Source organism: Apteryx mantelli, chromosome 1 (genome assembly GCF_036417845.1).
Source record: "Apteryx mantelli isolate bAptMan1 chromosome 1, bAptMan1.hap1, whole genome shotgun sequence".
In the NCBI taxonomy this organism is placed as follows: Eukaryota; Metazoa; Chordata; class Aves; order Apterygiformes; family Apterygidae; genus Apteryx; species Apteryx mantelli.
The window spans coordinates 120,138,290-120,161,087 of NC_089978.1; the positions used below are offsets into that span (position 1 = coordinate 120,138,290).

General features: G+C 36.4%; 1 protein-coding gene across 7 annotated transcripts in view; it reads right to left on the reverse strand.

Moving 5' to 3' along the window:
* Positions 1-22,798, reverse strand: part of EPHA6 (EPH receptor A6) — a 550,821-nt gene that overhangs the window by 106,622 nt on the left and 421,401 nt on the right. For all 7 annotated transcript variants that reach the window (XR_010884765.1, XM_067300370.1, XM_067300386.1 and 4 more), the window contains one exon: positions 13,732-13,917. Coding sequence is in view for 6 of the 7 variants with exons in the window: in XM_067300370.1 (XP_067156471.1) it covers positions 13,732-13,917 (186 nt within the window). In the remaining variant the exon portion in view is untranslated. The remainder of the gene's footprint in view (positions 1-13,731; positions 13,918-22,798) is intronic.

Below are 22,798 nucleotides of genomic sequence, written 5' to 3' on the forward strand. Positions count from 1 at the left end.
ATCAATTATGTGAATTCTAGCAAACAATATAGTATTTTGTTTCAGACTACTATTATGAAAATTCTGCACTATGCTTCTCTAGATTAAATATTGAAATGAAATCATTATCAACTTAACTTATTTACTTTCAAATTTTATTCAGTAGAAATTATCTTGTTAAGGTTTAGTAGAAAAATGACAATATTTACTAATTTATGTAGTCATGAATCCATTCTAGAATGTCACACCGAATATATTTGCCTCTTAAGATGTGTTTACAGGATTTCTGTTAGTGTTTTGTGCTTATATCAAGAGGAGAACCCACTTAAACTGAATATTCTGTAAACTCACACCATCTATTTATGGTGTTTAAAAAAATACATATCTTTTCCACATTGCTTCTCTCTTTCAGTTGTATCCCCATCAACCGCTTTACCATCTATTGCTGATTTATAAGCAGTGCCAAGGCCATGTTTAGCTGTGAAGAACTGTAAGATTCAAGGAGCAGTATTTTTTGCAAACTGTATTTCCAAACAAAACTTCAAGGGTCTGGAATGGATCCCAGACAGTTTGCATCTAAATTATTTATTCATCTGGAGCCTGAACTGTATATGTAATAAGAATTTGAAAGACAATTGTAGACTGTGAAATGGATATAACAAGACTCCAAGAAGTGAGGAAGTAAAGAAAGAAGTTTGGGAGTCAATAATATACAAAAAACACGGTGATGGGCTGAGTGAATAGATTCTGCATAAAGAGTTTATAGACGAAAACTCCATTAAAATGATGCTCTTATCTAGTGTGGACATTGATGATAGAGCTAGAAGAATGGTGGAAGCAAAAATAATTTATCTCCCTTGGCTGGAGTTGCAATGCTGAGTGACTTGAGGAAGCAAATGTGAGAGTGCATGTTCAGTGCAAACCTCCATCATTAAGGTTCTCCCCTGCTCTCCAGAGCAGAACACAGACAACACATGGCACTTTTCAATAGCCTATAACTCAGACAAGTCTGAAGAGATTTTCATTGCATTATATGACTATTCTACTTCCAAATTTCAAAGATTTCTTGCTAATTGTGAAAGGGCTGAAAATTATTGTTACTTTCAGCAGCTTTTACTTCTGTTCACTGGAAAATTAATCTGTACTTGGGAATCATGTCCCAAATGGCCATATTCCATACAAGTGCTTAGATTGCTATATGAGGAGGATGTCTCTGGTTTGAGATAAATTCTTTCTTACTCAGCCAAACCCATCTGCAGTTTGCTACGTCAAACTGGTATGACCTCTCTCTCAAGAAGCCCTTCTTCCCATTTGCTCTACCTGTTTCTGTCCCATCTACAGTATTATAGCTACACTCATTCATAACAATCCTTGCATTAGAAGGAAAATGATGTTGCAGATAACCAAAGGTGTCTTTTCCCCACATCTAGCTCCCATGATTCCATGACATATAAAATCAGATTGCTTACATGAGAAAATTCTCACTCCACATTGTAATTTTTCTTGACTTGATATTCTTTGATGAATATAGTTATCAGCACATGCAATGTTTTCCCTCTGTCATCGCAGTTAACCTCTCGACACCTAATTATACATAGTAAAGAGATAGTTCTAAAATAATTCGTGAAGATATTTTCAGACGATCGAGTCATGTATTTATCTGACACACGATTTAGACCATGCCCTCCTCTGCTTTTCAGCGGGAAATACATGAATGTCAGAGAAAGAGAATGTAGCCTTACCTGGCAGAAGATAATGCATCAATTACTGCAATTTATGCATGTGTAAGAGACTGAGTGGCTCAAGGGCCTGATCTCTGGGATTCAGCTGTTAAAATTACTTAATGCTTCATCCGAACAGTGCACGAAGCCAAATGCTAACATCAGATGTGTTGTAAAGCACCGGAGCCACTGGCAAGATATAAAACACTGCCACCAATATCATTGTAGGATATTATTCTCCCAGTGCACACACAAGCAGATGAAATGGAAGTTTTGCATTAGTTTTAAAAGTGAAATGAGCCAAGCAGACAGATTTTTAAAACTTCTTAAGACTTCTCAAGGAACTGTAAGGACAGACAGACAGATGTTTCTTATGAAGCCAGTTGAAAAAGTTAAAGACATTACAGTCCTCACCTGGCGGTTACAGCTCCACAGCTCAGCTGACACTAGAGATTATATGACCTCTCCTCAATCACCTGAATCTGCTGTTAAAGAGATCTTGAGGTTGGCGTCTTCCATTACAAACTGAAGTATGAGCCTTTAAGCTGCAGTAAAGACCACAGTGCAGCCTGTTAAGGTGGAGGTTTATGTGACAGAGCATATGTGAGATCTGGGCAACTATTATCTAATGAACCAGCAGTTTCCTAGGTCCAATAGTCTGTCTGCTTTGGGGCAAGAGGGGATAGATCATGAGGCTCTTTTTTACTGTAGTTCAGACTTTAACTTGTCCTTCTGTATTAATAACTTGTACTGCATTGCTGACCACACATGGTGTTTCCCCCTTCAGCTGATTACTGACCCTATTGTTGTTACCTGTTCTGTCTCATCATGAATTTGGCAAAGTGAACTGGTAGGACCAAAAAACATATAGCAAGAAAAAGATATTATTTCTTTCCTTATTCACATACTGTCAAACAAATGTAAAGTTTAAAGAGATGTGAACTGGAGAAGGGGTGTAACTGTTCTGCAAACTTTTTGGCACCAGTCTTAATGGCTCAAACAAACATTCATCCATTCAATCAAAGTTCTAGTGTACAAGCTGATCTGTTTAACTTTGCATATTATGTGAAATAGGGAATATTTATGCAACACGTTCTCTTCTTTCTTCTGTGAAAGCTTTAACTCAGAGAGCATTTAACAAGAATCTAGCAGCATAACATGATTGAAAGTGTTAACATCAAAACTAGTGTATCCATAGATTGTCAGTCTATCCCATGAAGTACGGACAACTATGCTCTATTTTGGGAAGTGACAGACATTTACATCAGCAATAGTAATTTATTTAGTTGTAATGATTATGGCTTCCAAACAGTTTATAAATGAACTAGTAAGTCCCCAGAACATCCCCTTCATACATGTAAGGCGGTAAGCTTATTCAAGGAACCAGAGAAATGAGAACATAACTGTGATAGTGAACAAGAACTCTTTAACCACAAACAAGCATCGGACAATATTAAGATAATATGCTGAGAATAAATTTGTATCAAATTGAAAACACCAGGGATATATTATCAATGTGATAACATTCATTTAAATTTGAATTTAGTGAAGCCAGTGAGGTTGGCAGCTTTTTCTCTTAAAAAAAGTAACACTTTACAGTCTATGACTACATCTTCCATTTTACATCTTGTCATCTCAAGGGGAAGCTGTATTCCTTGGCATCAGACATGGATCTAGATCCAGCACCACTCATGGGAGAGAAACATTGAATTATCACTATCACTTTGATATCTATCCTCAATTTTTCCCAGAAAAGTGTAGTCTTAGGGTAGCATCTCAACTGCAAAAGATCATGTAACAACATGATGGTATAACAGTATTATAAGGCTTCTACTCTACACAAGACACATCTGTTAGCTTATCAAGAACCAACTGTAATCCATGAAATACAGAGATATATTCCTCAGACTGTGTCAGTCTTCCTGGTACAAGATCTTATCTTCTGTCATCACAGCCTACAATTGTTTTAGCCTCAGTTTTTCATTCTTTAGGTAACTGGTAGTCCAAGAACTACAATTGGAAACTGATACTCATGGCAGCACAAAAGAAAGAGAGCTCGTGAGCAAATATAATCTGAGGCAACAAACATCAATACTGACTACCTTAGGTCCATGGTTCATACAACCTTGTATTTTAAATAAAATACCTCAAGAAAGGATAGCTTATATAAGATGATGAAAAGACAGAAAGAGTAAAACTGACCCTTACATTTTAACTAATACAGATAGAGAAGACTGCTTTTTCCAGTAGATATTGCACAAGCGTCTGAATTTAGTCTTTTTGTTAGCTGCAGGTCAAGTTCTTTAATCACTAGCACTGTGATTAGTGAGGTGCCAGAATTATGAGAAACCTCTCTTGGCATAAAAGAACCTTATTTGGGAGCAAGGACTAAATGTATGGGCAAAGGAAACTGAAAATTAAAACAGGCTAAGGGATGACTATTAAGGGAGGAGCTGGAACATCCATTTGACAGTAACTCCTGAGCTTAGTCCTCGGCCTTAAAGAAGGTTGAAAGTGAATATGAACGTTCTCTTTTTTTCAAGGCAGTGTCTTAAAATCCTGCTTACTGACTGTTTTGGAGCATAGTATTCACTTCTCCACCTGCTGGAGTTTCTCTGCCTTGTATAATTTTCTTAAATATCTCCTACAACAGATAACATAAAAGTGAACGTGATTCTGATGCCCAGTGGATGTTCTCAGAGGCAAAAAATCATGATTCAAGTGCTGTGTCAATTAATGCTTATTTCAGCAAATTATACTCACACCAACTATAAGGACTGAGAGCACCCAACTCAGAGTACACTGGTAAACAGCGCACTCACTGGAGGGTAGGCAGTAAGGGGCTTATATCACCTCAGGAAAGCACCTAAACCCTAGTTTCCCACACTAACAAGTGAAAGCAAGGTACTGGAGAAATCTTCACTGAGTCTGCAGAACACTTGTTACTGGTGAAAACGCATTTGCAGAGCAGACATACGACAAAAAGAAAACCTGTGCACTTACAATCTGAGCATGTGAATCTGCAAATCACTGAAACCACAATTCTTACAGTAGCGTTAAAAACAAAAAGTAGCTCACTGAGCGAAACTTCACTTTAAGCCTATACTCATCTCCTTCCCTTTCAGATTCTTCTTTTCAGTTAATTTCTCATTTATGTTTCAGGCATTCGATAATATTATTTTGTTTCATTTCTATGATCACATGGCAAAGTGTTCTTCAGTGGTAAGTCCCTATAATTTTCCTTTATCTCTTTTTCCTCAGTACTTTCCTCACTTCCCCCAGAATGGGGTATCATAGCTGTGCTGATTGGGTATAGATAAGGTCTTCCATTTCTTACTTTCAGATGATATAATCACTCTTACTATTAAAAGTTTGGCAGATATGTGCTGCTTCTACTAGAAGTTCTTTCACAAGAATGTGGTTAAAATTTAAATTATTATGCTGCTCTGGGATAGGAAACTGCCCATCTATGTTTCCATGCTGTGGCCAAATCCAGTAAAATTAATTTCTCTTGCCAATGAAGAATCCAGAAGTTCTTTTACTTTTGATTTGTTTTTGTTGCTATGTTAAGTCAATTGCTGTATCTTCCACCCTTCACAGCTAACATGCCCCAAATCAACAACTACTAAATTTGTTGTGTGACTACAGTGATTCATTGTTTCCTTATTTTCTAATTGCATCAATATTCTCTCCAATCTTACTAGTTACTCTAGTTACTCTCCTTTGGCAATTCAAACACGTTACCCATTTAATTTTCCAAGATTCTTACCAATCATACCCGATTTTACATGGTTTGCAACCTCACACTCAACAGCTCCATTATCAAGCACATCTATTCGATAACCTTAACACTGATAGTAGGTTTTACATTACATAGTATAAGATAGCATTCAAAGTAGATAAATAGAAACATAGAAAACACCAGTAAGGGGAAAACAAAAGCTCAGCCTAAGCCTATAGGAAACATCCAAGAAATGAGAGATGACACAGGATTTTTCAAGATTCTATGTTAAAGATTTTAAGAAATTTTTTTTAAAATCTGCTACAATGAGTACCTAGTTTCTGGGGGTGAAGGCTTCAAACTGCATTGAGTCCTAGATGATGTCTAAAGGTCAACAGCATCTCTCCTTAATATACTTGCGGTGAGACAGAGACTCCTTTTCCTTATCTGATTGATAGATGACGTAAGGAAGAAAAGTACACATTCCTTCTAAGCTAGGTAAAAGCTCACACTCAGCATGTGATTTTCCTTTGTCATTGGTTTTAAGACTGATGTAATTTCAACTATTTTGGCAGTATCATATCTGATAAGAAGGCCCCAACTACGGTATGGGACAGCAGCAGTGCTGTGTGCTTTCCTGCCTGTTCTGAGTGAGCAGGGCAGGAGCTTTGCTGGTGCGACTCCTCCCTGTCCTTGGCTGGTGCTTTCAAGGAAGCTTTAGCTGACAAAACTGACATCAGCATTCAAAGGTCTTGGCTGAATTTGCTGGAGGCTGTTCTCTGTGGTTCACTGTCAACCTGAAAAGATACAGGTAATATGGTCCAGGGGATTTGCTACTACTGTAATTTTTTTTACTACAGTTTCTTAGTGACTGGAATGCTGGAACTAAGAGCGTGCTTTTAAACCTGAGAAAAAAACAACAAAGTGGAAGGAGCTCTCGAAGATTACATTCAGAATGCAAAATGGATTTGGCGTATTAGAGAAAAGGCCTGAGAAAATACAAAATGAAATTCTACAAAGACAAAGCAGTTTAGTGTAGATGGCAATACACAACCACACAAACTCATCCTGTAGAAAAAACTGAACAGGCAGCCGTGTCACAGAGAAGGACCTATGGGTTATAATATATCAAAATAAAACCCAGTAATGTTTGCTACTGCAAACCACACACATTTCAACAAGAATAACATAGCTTACATTCAAAATAATTCTTTTCTTCTTGCTAGCGGAACGTAAGGTTCAGCTCAGCAGTCCTGTATCCACTTTTGAAAGCCATAATTTACAAAAGATATGAATTGATTGGAAAGAGTCCAAAGGAAAGCAGTAAGAAGGACCAAAGGTCTAGCAAACATATCCCATGAAGAAAGATATGACAGAACCTAGGTGATTTACTGAAGACAGTAAAGACATTATAACAGTCTACAAATGTAAAATATTGCTGCAAAGAGGAAAGGCACAAACTGTTCCACCACAGATAGGAAAAGAGTTAATGAGCTTAAGGTGCAGTAAAGAAAATTTCAATTTAACACTAGGAAAGTTAAGTGTGAGGATAGTTAAACACTCAACATATTGCCAAGTGAGGTTGTGGAACCTTCACCAGAAGAGGTTTCTTGAACAGGACAGACAACCGTCGATCAAGAATATTTTAAATATAATTGGTCCTGCCTTGGACAGGGAGATGGACAAGATGACCCTCCAGTGTCCTTCACAGTCCTATACTCTATATTCTGTGAATTATGACAGGATGATTTATTATTGATGAATAGAAGAAAGTTAAGCATTTATTTAATTTGCATTTTAAAAGGACACAACCCTCCTTGAATTTAGAGAGATTACTGTCATATTTAGCAATTGCACTTAAAGTGTACCAAATAATGCTTCTGATATAATCTGACTTTGCTAGGCTCTAAATAGAGTAGCACCTCTCTTAGCTATCCTTATCAATTATTATTCTGAAACCCAGTGGGTCTTGGTATTCATTTCAGTGAGATCATCTCACTTCTCAGCAAAGATTTAGCAGCAAGAAAGTTGCAACAGGATTAATACTTTACCACATGTAAATTTACATATTTATGTATGTGTTAGGCCTCTATAAGAAATAAGAAATGAATGTACAAAACACAACTTACGAATCAGTATTATTGATTTCTTTATACACATTTTTCATCCCCCTCACTGCCTTATCTGTCAACTGCAAAAACATACTCATTTGTAATTGTTCCCATCATTGCTGCTACGGCTTTGCTACGCATATATCATCTGCACATTATAACTAACTTCCCCTTTAACTTACTGCACTATATTCTTCTCTACCTCCATGGCAGAGGAAGAAATTGCATATTTTATTCAGAAGAATGAAAACTATATGGAAATGCAATCACTTGCAGTTAACAATGATGTTATTTATGCAAATTGTTGATCTCGCTTTTCCTTAAAAAGAAAAAAATCTGGCTTTTTTTAATCTATAAGAATTTTTTCTTTTTAAGACTCTTGGTAAGCATGATTTGTTTCACCTGTTTTTCTACTGGGGCACTGTCTCGCATCAAAGCATCTACATATCTTTGAAAGACATATCCTACATGTCTGAATACAGCCATCTAAAAGCAAAAGGATCCTGCAGAAACTGAAAACCCGGTTCTTAGATGTAACCTACAAAAGTGGAATTACAGAGGTTTAGTTATGTTAGATATTGTATCATGGTCAGATTAAGCTGCTGCTAACAAGATGTTAGCTGTATGACCGCTTGACAATATGCTTTTTCTTCACTGCTTATCATCCTGTGAAAGATACAGCAGAGTTGACAGTTATAATGCATTGCTTACCAGCTGCAAAACAGAAAAGCAGAACACAAGAATGCGACTGATTTCAACTGCAGGATATCATACTGGCCCTTGATTCTCACCCAAATGTTCTCACATTGTAATGGATGAAAAAAAAATTAATTTTACAGAGGTTTAAAAACTAATTAAGTATGTGTCATTTAGGAGAAACAATTATTGTGGTATTGTAATTCCTGGTGGCAACCTTCAACGGATTGAATGCAGGGTAGTTTGTATGCATTATTTGAAATATAATGCATGCATGTACCTAAATGCAGGCATGCGTATGTAAAAATAACTCAGTACTATCAACATTAATTAAGTATTTTTAATACAAGTTCATTAAAGATAACCTATTTTGCAAGAAGGCTATGGATACTTCATTCTGTCTATTTTATAGTAGTCATGTCCACAACTCTAACTTTCAACTCTTTATTTTGGATTATATGTTAATAAATGGGTCTAGCAAATTTGGTGAACAGTGGTGGTGATGGTGGTGGCGGTTGTTTTTTCTGTGTTAATTTGTTGGCTACAGCAACACTGAACTCAGTAATGTCTTGTGACATTTATCTATGAAACAGGACACACAAAAATACAGACAGTGAGCCAGATTTAACTTTGTGGCTCCCTTACTGAACGATTTATAACACAACTCAATTTCTGCTGTTTTGTGTATCATTATGTGCACAGCTACAGCATGCTTCATGAGACAAACTCAACATTACATCTAATGCCATCAAAAGAAATTCCCTGGTTAATACACCTCACGTTTATTCTCACCGCCACTCTCTGACATAGTGTATTGTCAACGTGCAAAATGGAAGATATTCGGGGTGAAGGATGCCTTGATGCCCTGCTGTATCATCTAAGGCAGGTGCAAGCATCTGCCAGTGCAAAAGGCAGGCTCAGGGCACGGGTCTGAAGCTATTTTAGTCTCCAACAAGTAAATTCATGCCTAGAGATGCCAGTGATGTTTCAGTGATGCACTGACATTACTGAGAGAAGTAAATGCCAAGATGCGAAACTGGTTACGTAGTCAGTTATAATCAATACTATAATGATAACATGGGATTTATTAACATCATATGTTTTCTGTTGATCCTAAAGGTTTTACTTTTCAGAAGCCAACAATAAATACTGCAATGTAGGCCACATTTTTTGGTATACAATCCTAGTGACATTTTGTAAGCATTTGTAGCCAAATTCAGAGTCACAGTTTAATTCTTAAATTTTCAACCTTTTGACTTTGCACAAGTTACATACAATAATTTAAAAAGAAGCTTTGTGGTTAAAGCTTTGAATTTCATCAGCCAGATGACTGACTAAAGATTTCAGAGCTGCAATAGCAATCACATTTTGAAAGTTGCTAAAGCAAAACAGTCAGGAGATAATAAAGTAGTTGAAGGTGTCATTCCAAATCCCAGCTCAATGTCATGGGCATGGGGGATGACACAGAACCAAAAATCTAACTGTTGTCTTCCTTTATCCTCTTTTTGTGGATGGATAATTTTGAAAAATCTTCTGGAGACTAATGATATACATAAAGTTATTATATAAAATTCATGCCTCAGAAAGATTCCACTTGTCAAAGTGACAAGTTTGAATCCTCCAATATTCAAAGTTCTGCAATGGAAGCAGTTCCTTAGAAATTTAATTTGCTTAATTTTTTTGCTTTTTCAAATTGCTTAATTTTAGCAAGTGAAAGTCATTTGGGGAAGAGTCTGAGGGGGATGGGAACAAATTAAGATTATGATTACAATAAAGCACTTACACGCCTTTATATTTTATACTGATACAGTAGACGACTGTATTGACAAGGCTGTGCTTTAAACCATTGAAAAAGATATCATCAAACTAAACTTACTATAGATTGCAGTTTGGCTAGTGTAACTGTATCCACACCAAGGGATACAATACAGTATAGTACAGTTCCAGTACAGTTATATCAGTCAGGGATCACATTTTTTCCTATCTCTTCTTGACTTAGTTATGTTGGTAGAAGTGTGCTGTAAGCACAGCTTTAATTTACTTTACAGACTTTTCTTGGAAGGTCTGCAACACAGGTACATGATACAGAAGTGAAAGACACGTCTTATGCCTATATAGCTCAGATCTCAGCGCTGGTTACATGTGTTTATGCCGGAGAAAGAAGTTTTATTTTTCTTGCGCCTGTTTATGAAATAGTAGCAGTTTGGATAATGACACACAACTCAGCTGAGCATGCCCTGAGACACCCAAGAAGAGCTCCCAAAACTATCACTGTGCTAATATGACTTGAAAGGGAGACATGGATTTTTTCTATACTGTGCAGAAGCATATCTCATCAATTACTTTGCAAGGCAATAATCAGCCTTTTATGGCAAACCATGTGAGGAATGGTGTTGCTAAAACAAAACAAGGAGGAATAAAGTTTCCTTTGTGACTTCTGATTAGCAATATAAGTGAACTATTGGATCCAGATACTGTGCTATGGTGTGTTCACCTGGGCCTGGCAAATTGCCCTTGAAATGAGCTCTCTGGTAACAGAAAGCTTGTGCTGCTGCAGCTGTTCTGCCTAGTGCTCTCTGTGATTAGCGGCTGCAGTTAGGACAAATGAGAAATGAAGCAATCAGAAAAGAGAATCAAAACTCTGTTGAAGACCTACTTTTGAGCAGTTTTAGTCTAGCATTTTTTACTCTGTACACATTCCACAGCAATTTTGGAAACAGTATCACGTAAACATTAACATTTGCTTAGCTGGTAGCACCAGCTAAAAGCCCTCATTTGTAATATACAGGGGAATTTGTTATTGCCCCAGTCAATAGCTATTGACTTGGTAGAGCTCTTCTGCTTATTACAATCAAATCCTTTTTCTTTTTTGTTCAATAATCAATGAGATTGTAATGGAAGGTACTGCTTACAAACTGCAATATATATTAACAGCTGCTAGAACTTCATGACTAATGGTTATAAATAGGAAAGCACGTGCTAAAAACAGCATTACACTTCTATTAATCAAACTTACTGCATCAGATGTGCCTTTATAGGTTAGTGGAACTGTAATGCACAGCAGATAAATAGTTTCTGCCATTATTAATCTTTTAATACAAAACACCTCTTAATCATGCTATCATTACATAAATAAGCTGGCTAGGACAAGGTTCTGTCTGACTTGTATAGAGCACCTTTTATTCATAGGAAATTTCTGTCCCTGGTTGGCCTGTGCAATTCAAGATCCTGCATTTAGGAAAAATGCAAGGTATCTATTCTGCTCCCAGCTGAAGACATGAATATTCTATGAAAACCATGGAGGGAGCAGGACAGAAGTAAAGCAATATCCTAAAGATAAAGCAGCAAAAGACAAGCGCACAGCAGAGCGCACGTGCCACATGCTCGGCCTGCCTCCTAGCATTTTCTCTGCTGTATAGCAGTACTGCACAACTTCGTACTTTACACTTCATAAAATGTGCACTTTCCAGGCCTTGGGGTGAAATTTGTTGCTAATCCATGTACCCTTTTCATTCTGTAACTATTGCTGTGCAATTATGTATTTTTAAATTTTACCTCTCTGCCCCAAACAATATTGCTCTAGAACTTTTTCTATTTATTTTATATCTGAGAGTGATACATATTTTTATAGGACTGTGTAACTATAATGGTAACATCTGCTATTCTTATATTACCTCTGAGCAAACATTCCAAAAACAATAATAAAGTGTTTTGACTCCTTAGAGAAAGGCACAACTGTTAAAGATGACTTCTTGGCTTAAGGTTGTCTATAACCACTTTCCTATAGAACAGGAACAAACACTCTAATGTTGGAGCACTGATTTATCTGTTTGTTTCTGTTTTCTTAATGTATACTTCATTTCTCTCTAGACTGATGATGAGATGTTACAGAAAGAAAATTTATAAATGTGGCAAAGATTAAAGAATCATGCCATTGCCAAATACATTATACTGTACTCTGTGTGCACCATCTAATTGGATTTAAATAGTGTTTATAAATCACAGCCTCTAGCCTTTTCCAGAAATGAGACACACTACTAGATCAAGCAGCAAAACATGACATGGATTCTAGTTGTACCTGTGATACTGGTTCATAAACTGCCCAGACTGGTGAAGACTAGTGGAAGTTAATTGCTGCTATACTGCTCATTATGAAGCAAGAAACTGATTTCAATTAAGTTCCTACATATTTCCATCCCTAAGAAAGATATCCAGTGCTGCTCAGACAGTGTTAACTTGTTTTCTTGTTCATGGTCAGCAGAGCAGCCACTGACTGGAGAGCAATGGAGACTAAACCATATCTTTCCAGAAGGCTGCAACATAATGAATTTCTAATAATCAAACACTCCTAAATATTTATGAATTTATCCTTGTAATACTGTATGAAGCAAAAAAAATTTGATCTTCTTTATCTTAACTTAGAACCATAGAGAGACTGATTTGCACAAGGTCAACCTGTATCTATTGAAATTCTGTCCCAATGACATGAGTTCAGGAACTATAATTTCCTCTTTATTCTAGTAGGTTGTGTTTCCCAAACATAGCTCTGAGCGTAGTAACATGGTGAAAACAGAAAACATTGAAAGCATATTTATTGCATCTTTTGTGAAGGTAAGAGGATGTCATTGTCCTCTACAAGCAACATAGTATGTTGTCACAAGCTCTAAACCTGCTTTAAAAGAGAAACATAAAGCACTGCAAATTGGCAAACAACATGGCTTGGTTGAGGCAAGCATTAATTATGAGAAGAGTATGTATGCCTTGTGAGGTTCGTAATTCAATACTGCAAAATGTTGGCATTAAAGAAATTCCACGCATCTTAATAAAACTTCTACCTAACACTTAAATGATCACTACATATTTCGGCAGTTCAGGAAAGTTTATAACCCAGCTAAAAATAAAAGACTTCAGAGACTAGGGACTGTTAGCCTCTTGGCAGCCAGAATAGGTATAAAGAGTAAGACATTTCATAGATTATTCTGGAATTTAGTGAATCATTTGCAAGTGTACAAAAAAATTAGAAGAGTTAACATTTTTTTTTTCTGTAAGATAGGAAATTAATCCCTTCTGGTACCAGTTTTGGTGAAACACAACAGAATAAAAAGTGAGTCCTTGTGCGAAAAGAATAATACAGCTGCTACCTTTCTAACTCTACAAGGTGATTTGATTTCATTGTCAACTCAGGTACATTTATGGTTTTCTCCACTGTATTCCATCTGCCCATAAACAAATTCTGCAATGCTATTTTATAAGAACCTGTAAAGGATTTTTTTTTTTGAATGTGGAGGAGGATTTTTATTAAAAAAAATCTGATTGATTGAAAACAGGTAGGCTACACTTCTCATAGTATTGTTCCAAACTCTCTAGTATCTGCTAGCCCTTTACGATTTGGTTCATTTCTGAGCATTACTATCCCTACTTGAATATGGAGGTGATTCTTAATTTTGATACTAAATAACATGGAATGGGAAAAAACAGTGAAAAGCTATAAGCAGTAACTTACTTTTTGTAACTACTCCTTCAAGACGGATTATATTTGGGTGATCAAATTGTCCCATGATACTAGCCTCTCTCAGGAAATCTCTTCTCTGCCTGTCCACATAGCCACCTTTTAGAGTTTTAATTGCAACAGGTATCTCTCTCTTTCCTGGTGTCTTCAGATGTCCACTGCATACTTCTCCAAATTCACCTTCAATAGATAAAACATCTGTTAGATCATTCACAGTGCCTGGAGAACTACAGTAGTTTGCACTAATGAACTGAAACAACACTGTCTTTTTTTAATAGTTCAGAGTTGTTTATAGTGATCAGTGAAACAAGAACACAAAATACTCAAGAAACTCACGCGTTCCAGAGCTAAATGGCATTCCTCCCAGTGAGAAATAAAGGATGGGATATTCAGGCTCCTGAGTTACCCCACAGCCCAGTAAGGCAAAACATTCAGCATTACTTCACAGGAAACAGTCACCTTTTATGTCATTACCATAGATCAAGGGGACTTGTATTTTCACTGTTATAGCCAAACCATCTGACCTCTACAGTGTGGTTCATCTTTGCTTTACTGACACTTTGAAACTGAACTTTGATATCAATGTGCTTGCAGTATAACTGAGCATGCTATGAGGAAGCAATGTAATGAAGCTTAGATTTTAGTTATAATGATGACAGAATATTTATCTATGGATATTTTTAAGGGATGCCATGCACAAAGATTTTTATTAAAATAAATTCTGTGAGCATATCAGAATATCTGACTTTCCTCTAAATGTAGAAAGCATCTAAAAATGTACTTAATGTTATTATGCCCCACTTGCCCATGAGTTATTTAAATGGAACTTACGTGCCTACTTGAAATTAATGACATATTTCAGTGTTCTGACACCCAAAGGCCAACAGTTTCAGCAAATCAGGATTGAGCTGCATAACAAGAGGAATCTCAAAGCTTGCTTCACCTGATATTTGCCTGTGTAAGTAAGCACCTTTGAAGAACACACGTCTCCTCACATTCCCTTTGGACATTTACTAGTTAAGTCTGTACGTAAATCACAACTTTTCTTTGATCTTGAAGTCACTCAAAAGTTATTTAAAACCCATACCAAATATACTCTGGATGCCTGCAGGTCAGTTTTCAATGGGTCATAATTCAGTAAATCAAAATCAATGTTCACAAAAATATTTCAAAGCACTTCGCAGTGAGGGGTACTTCCATACCAAAATTAAATGTCTACCCCAGCCATTTTGGAATCAGAACTGCTGAAAAACAAACAAAAAAAGTCATAAATACAGTTACATATTTAACTGGAAGAAAACATTTCTTTCCCCCTCCACTGAGTGCTGTCTGAATTAGTTTGCCTTAATGTTTAAATACAGAACAAAGGAAAACAAAACAAGAGAGCTCTGTTGCATAGAAGTATCTTCAAATATAAACTGAAGGTAGAAAAGATAGGTGTGAGAGATGGAAGCTTCACTTCAGAAAGTTATAACTCTCTGATATTACAGGATTAGAATGGGTATCATCATACAATCTTTATTTTATTAGGCTCTGTCACTTTCACTATAAAACAAAACAAGGTTTTATTAGCCAGTAAGATCCAGGAGGAGTGCAGGGATTAGAAAACCAATTTCGTCACTTGTCTTCTGTTTCAACACAGACATCAACAAGTACAAGAGTACAATTAACAGATGTTGAACATAACCTCTGAATACATTAGTAGCTAACAAAGGTCAAGTGTTAAGTTTGGTAGATCTTCTATCTACCAAAAAGATCCTATTTGTTTTTATTTTTATTTTTACTTTTTAATTTTTGAAAGTAAAACAAAGTATGTGCTTCTCTGAAGATGTGTTTGTGTGTGTGGAAATACATGTCACCAGACTAATGCTCTGGGAATCTCAGGGCAAAAGGGAAAGTTGGCCAGCAAGTTTCCTATATGATTGATGCCTTTTACCTTTTAGAAGGCTCTGCTTAAAAGTTTATTTGCCCGACTATTGCCACAGAAGAAGTAGTGGATGACTTAGACTTCCAAAATTACACCATAAAACAAAATCATGAAACCTGAATGTTTTGAAGGAGAGATCGTATGTCAATCCTCTATTCTGTGATATATCCAGCAGTGTTCGAACTCATCTTGAAAGCAGTGACCTTACTGCATCTTAATGGCTCTTCAAGCTGAAATGCCTAAAATTAGAAAGACTTCCAATTTCTTACTCTTGATGAAACAACCAATGTCAAGGAAAAATAATAGAACCTTAGTATCCAGGTTTTTAAGGTATTTCATGACTGTGGAAATCTGTGGAATTGCAAAATCTCATTTTTGAGAAAAATTTGGACAGTACAGGTTACAGCATAAAATGTTTTGCTATTATAAGATTATACAGGACAGTACTGCAATTTCAGAATTTCAGAAATAATAACATTCATGCCTCAGGGACTGGGAAGGACTGTTCACCAACTGTTTTGAAGTGAATTAGACTGTTATGGAAGGAGGCAAGTAAACGACGTACAATCCCAAGATTTATTATCTGTACAACATCCAAAGCACGGGAAGGAACATTGTGTCATCTCTCTGACCTGTCTCTTTCCTCTTTTTTGGATGTACCATTTGTACAAATAGAAAGAAAATTCACTCCCCATGGATATTGGGATGGACAAGTTGGCAAACATTAAGATCCTAACTGCAATTTTTTGGGGATGTAGAGACTTTTCAGCCAGACAGTAAATGATCATTATCTCACAGAACAGACAGTTACTATGCTCAGAAACTTCTGCAACATGTAATAACTTCTAGTCCTGGTTTAAACTAGATTGAGATCAATGATACAATCCAAAGCATTGAGCTATTTACGTTGAAAAAGGTTCTGACAAGATGCAATTCCAAAGTATTTTTGCTAGTCCTCTGTTAAAGAAAGAATTTTCAATGTTTTTTAAAACAAAGGAGAATATATTCTACAATAGGGACACATTTTTTTCTTGAATCTAAATCTGATTGCTCAAGTTTGAAGATAAACAAGACAAATGTTGACCCTGCAGCAGTAAAGGTTCATGACTGCATGTGTAATAAGCAGAAGCTAAGAGCCAGATGTCACTGAAGTCAGCATCTTTCCTTGCTGCAGGGAAAAAGCTGGTGATAACTAGAGAAAACGACAGAGTTCATTGTCTGTTCAGTTTTAATAATGTGTAAATAATCCCTGTTTTAATGATATAAAACTGACATGCCTCGTTGTATGTTATGCAAAAAGAAGATAATTGAGCAGTCTAGAAACTTACCCTGTGCGAGCCATGCATGTCTTTTCTCTATCTAGTCAGATGTTATTTAAAATGAAACAGGAATAGTCACTTATGAGTCTGATATGCAGACTCATGTTTGCATGTGGTATTTCTAAACAGGGTCAAAACAAATATTTTGCAACAAATACTGTAAAACAAAGACAGTTGCTGTTGATTGAACTCAAAGATGGCAGCAACAAGTACAGTTCAACTCATTTTCCCCAGTTTTAGTTGTAAGGCCTTGTAGTCATAAGACTTTAAATACTGGAGTGGGAGAACTGGCATAAGATTTAGATTATAAAAAGAATATAGTCTGCTGTTTGTAAAAAATCAAAGACTTGGCCTCTTCCTGAAGTTTCTACTTCTTAACAAAGAAAACAAAAGGACAAATACACGCTTGAAGAGATATGTGACAAAATATGTCCTGCAAGTCCTTGCATTAGGAGGCGTTCAAGCCTTAAACCAAAGAGTGAGAAGTGCTGGGGTCGCAAAAAGTGTCATGCACAGGACAAAACACAGGATATTACAGCATGTTGGTAAGTGCAGCAAGTTTAATATGAAAAGAGGCTGAAGAACATCTATAGCAATGAACAGATGGGCAAGTTGTGGGAACTGGCAAAGAGGCACCCAGTGTTTTTGTGATATTTGACCAGCTGAACCCATGGGATGTCATGGAATATTTAATACTAATGATAATAAAACTCTACCAAGAGTTTTGAAGTCAAGACTATATAACATTAAATTAAGCAATAGAAAAACTTTGTCATCAGTAGTGGTTGTAATAAAAGGGAATGTAGCAATCAATCTCACCATTTAAACTGCAACTGTTGCTAGAATGTGAACTTCATTAAAACCTATTTATTTGTTGATGCTATCACGAGAAACATAAGAAAAGCACTTACAAATAAGTTCTGTTTTGCCTTTGCTATTATAATATGCTTGCTATTATGAATGCATATTTGATCTAATCACAAACTCCATTTAGGTAGTAAACCATTTCCCCTACTGCCTTTACCGTCCAGTATGAACTAAGGCATCTGTATAAGATATTCAAGAACTAACAATAGAGAATATTAACAGGTATTAGCCTGGATGATCTCTCATTCAAATGAAAGCTCCATACAACAGTAAATTTTTTCTCAGTGGAACTAGATATAAGGTATTGATGAATGGGATGGGGGATTTCAAGCCACTCAGGGGAAGCAACCTGACTAGAGATCCTTCTTGAATCTGGATTTATTAGCAGACTTTGTTATTTTAACTCACATATGTGTGTACAGTGGAGTATGTCTATGAGTAAAGTTTGAAAAGTTTGGAAAGCCTGTATTTTACATGCTTTAATCGCACCAAAGCACCAGAAGGAAGGACAGTAATTCAGAGAGTCTGCAGATGTACTGGGACACTAAAAGCATTCCAGAGCAGAAGAAAGGGAGAGCTGAGATCAAAGGTTAAACTAACCAGCTCCATGCAATATAGTGTATGTTTTCAAAAACATCAGCTTAAGAAATGTCCACTAAGAGGAGTTCAAAATTTTTTTCTCAATGTAAAGAAAGCCCTTGAGCTCATCATCCTTTCTCAACTAGTTACTGTTTTGCATTTGTTATTATAATCCTCCTAATAATATGAACTCACAATAGGAATGTTTATTAAAATGTATAGACAAGACAATTTTTATTTTGGCTATGATGCCTTTGACTTTTGCAGGCCAAGTGTCATCTTCATTACTACTAAACGTCATTTTCCAGTCTGCCATCACTGCTTGAAGATCTTGCTACTTTTTCAATTTGACCATTGGTTGCCACCTTCTCTGAATCTGTTTTAATATCTGATGGAAAAATCTCATCATGTGGAACAGTCAGTCTGTAAGCAACGATTTTAGATATTCTTTTTTTTTTAATGTCACATGGTTAATATTGCCCTTAGGTTACTACTACTCGGCACCAAAGGACCAGACCAAATTGTCTGTACAACATGGCTAATCAATGATTCCAGAGAAATCTCAATGTCTTGTGCAGCATGCAGATGTGCCCCTACAACAGAGGGTAAGTAGGTAAATACAGTCACGGGCTCTTAGATTTTGCACTTCTAAGCAGAGAGAGACTGAAACATAGGACAAAAATATTGAAATATATAATAAAGTGTACATTTCCAACTCTCACATCATACAAGATTCTAATTACCAAATACTTAAACAGATAACATGGGCACAGGGATGGGCAAGCTGAGAAAAGAAGCTGAGTAGAAAACTTGCCTTGAGTCTCATGATCATCTGAACTGCAACTAGTGAACCGTGAAGAACTTTTGGACACATGTTTTTCCTACTGAAAAATGAAATTTGAAACTGCTTGCAGAAAAGATCAGTTTCAAAAAATTTCTTGACTAAAAATGCTAGAAAAAAATTCAAATATTTGAAATATTTGACTGACATTTTCAAAATGAAAACTTTCAGTTCTTGAATGGAAGCAATTTTTGGTTTGAAAATTTATGTTAGTTACAGAAAGTCAAAATGAAAATCAATCAAAAGAAAATGTTCAAACAAAAACCTATTAATTCACTTTTTAAAATGTTTTAATGTGTCATTTTGTAAAAGATTTTAATTTTTTGTTTTGCTTAGGTGAAAATTATAAACATCTTCTAAAAGCAATTTTCTTGCGATGAGAAATCTATTTTACACCCAGATGCAATATTTAGTACAGAATCAGAGAGAAGGCATAAAGGAAGCTTCAGGACTGCTGTAAACTATAATGATATATGTCCCCTAGCAGCTATCTAAGAACTGTATGAGAATTTGTACTTTCCTGCCTCAGGTGCAGTACTTAACCTGTATATTGCTGGCATGGAAGTGGGTTTAAACTTCATTGCAAACAGTTTCCAAGTTCTACTAGGCAAATATCTTAGAAAATGATAGATTACCCAAGCAATTTTACAAGATTAAAATTATAAAAATAAGACATGTCAGAGCAAGCAAAAATTAACTCCCATACATACAGGAAAAGGGATGGTGAAGCTGAGTAAGGAATTTCTGTAATGAAGTAAGTTAAGAATAAGGACACAATTTCCATTTGAACAAAAATCAATAAGCTTAATCCTCTTCTGTTGTATTCAACTCCTTTAAAATCAGCAGTCATACCAATGCTGAATCTAGTTCAATATGCTTTATAATCTAAGACATCAATATCTATAGTATATCTGAAAAAAGGAAGAAATAAAAGTAATCAAATAGCATGTCTTCTGCAGAAGTCAGAGCTCTAAGGTCTCAAACTAGTAATTCCAATGGTGCACAGTGGCAAGTACATATTGCTTAGCTTAAGTAATCAAACTCTAAAGTACTCTAGCTATATGGACTGCAGAGTGAAACACAGTTTTCTTACTTTCAGTTCAGTATTTCCTCCTCTTTGCTTGTTAACAGACCAGATTTTACTTTTGTTATATTATTTGCATGACATTATCTGGTTCAGAAAACACTTCTGAGCAACACTGGAGACGTTTCCACTGCTATGAACCTAGTAATATATCATTAAATAAGAGCTCTCAACTGAAAAATACCTGAATTCTCTCAAGTGATTAAGATATATTAAACAAAGGTAAAAAGAAGGATCACAGGGCATTATGCCTTCTGATAGTAATTCTCCCCAAAATACTTGCTAGCATGAGTTCTGTGGTGGCTCACCATGGACAAATTAGACTCATTCTTCTTTTCCTCTGACCCCCTTCTACAAGAAATAACTACATGATTTTTGTTTGTTGTAGTGTGAATTATTTTTCTTTTTTTCTTGATGGTGTTAAAATTAGAGAAAGTAAAAAAGGTATAAATTTAGCTTTTGTATGCTGGTATTTACTTATTAAGTAACAAAATATTATTGTTAAAGAATGCCAGGAATGAACAGATCAAAGATGGCCAGTGATATATGGAACATACTAATTATTGCTACTGGAATAAAGTTACAGTCAGGTGAAGCCAAAACATCTTACCAGCTGGCGTTTGCCTTGCAGGCAGTACTATAAGCACCTTTAAGATATTTACAAAACTCAAGTCATTCTTAAAAATGTCTTATTGATATAGAGAAATATAATTATCTATACTGTGTAAACTGAAGACAGGTAGAGTGTGAATGTCTTTCTCAATGACAAATGAAACTTTCGAGAAGGAATCAGAGCTCAGGATTCTCTTGCTATATTCATCAAAATTACTGACACTTAGTTCTCTGATTTCCCCTTTCTCTTGGGGCTAAGAAAAGATCAGTGCTCCCCAACCACCGACAGTGTGTGGATAACAACACAGAGGATGTAATGCCTCACAGGGAACTTCAGACTGTACTCTCCCTGTCAGCCTATTTTTTGTTTTAATTTGCTATAGCTGTGAGAAATGCTGGTGAGCCTTCTGCATGACATGTTGGTTACAAACCATGGATTCAGATCCACTGGATTAGGTAATCTCCTGAGGCCCTCTCTAGCCTCATTTTCTCTAACTCCTCAGTAAACTAGACCCAGGCAAAACAGAGAGCAAACAATCTCAGTACTTGGTAAATAATGAATTGCCATCTGTCCCAGAGTGTCAGAACACTCTGGGAAAAGAAATGGTTTTACAAGACTCTGATCTTTACAGGTATTTCACTTTTGTTGCATTAGCCGCAAAGGTGTTCCTTCTGTCGCCATTGAGCTGCCCACCATTAGGAGCTCTAGTGAACTCTGGCAGCAGTCATGAGCCCTTTCAGCGGCATGTTGTGAGAACGTCATCCCTACGAGAGCTTTCCAAAAGTGAATGCACGGGAACACTTGCACAGCACTTCCATGACTAGCAAAACCTGACAATTAACCCACAGCGAAGAAAAGGGGTTAACACTGAAAATGCACAAAATAGGCATGCCTACATTGGACATTAGCAAAGGGTAAGAAAGATCCCTGCAAATACAAGGGGCATGTTACCTTCCTTGAAAAGAAAGGTCAATATACACACATGAACCTCTGAAACTTATTTTTGAAGAGCTGTGAAATGGCCTATCTACCAAAGGGTTGTTCTCAATGAAAGGTAAACATCCCTTATAAGTCAATATGGCCTAAATCAGTTGTTCAGACAGAATTCCCCTCTGACCCCACCATACACTGGAAAATGAGAAACAGGGATGTAAGAGGAGATCCTGAAACAAATTTTCCCATTCCTCCTGCTCCTCAACTCCACGCCATCTTTCTCATTGTCCTTGATGCACACCTTCTCCTGACTGGAGCATTCTGGTCCTCTATCCCCTCACCGCCAGTGACTCTTCACCTCACAGCTCTCTGCTTCCATGCTACAGGAAAACCTGTCCAAGCCAGTCTCTCCTTTTCCCCCTTGCATTCCTTCTATTTTCTATTTTTGGCTCAGTCTTCCATATTCTGATCTCATCTCCCCCTAAGAAATTAATCCACACTTTGACAGATTTGTAGTCAAATTTCTTCCTGTCCTCCTGCCCCATCCCAATACTGTGAAGGCTGGATTTGAACTGACTATGGCTGTGTTGAAGTCTGAGTCAACAGCTCCTGCATCTCTTTAAAAAGTTCTCCTTTTACTTGTAAATAAGCAAGCCAGAATATTTTTCAACTATTTTGTATATGTTCAGTGCAAGCTAGACAGAGTAACTTTTTTTTTAAACAGTTGCAAAGGCTGCTTTCCCCTCAGTGACATGGAATATGTGATGCTAACTATGGCAAATACTGAATGACACAGTGTTTTGAGTACATTTGGGACACAGCAAAACAATTGATAAAGCCTTAAAAAAGGTTTGGGATAAAGAACTTCAGAGGATCTGCATCTCAAGAACTCCTCATT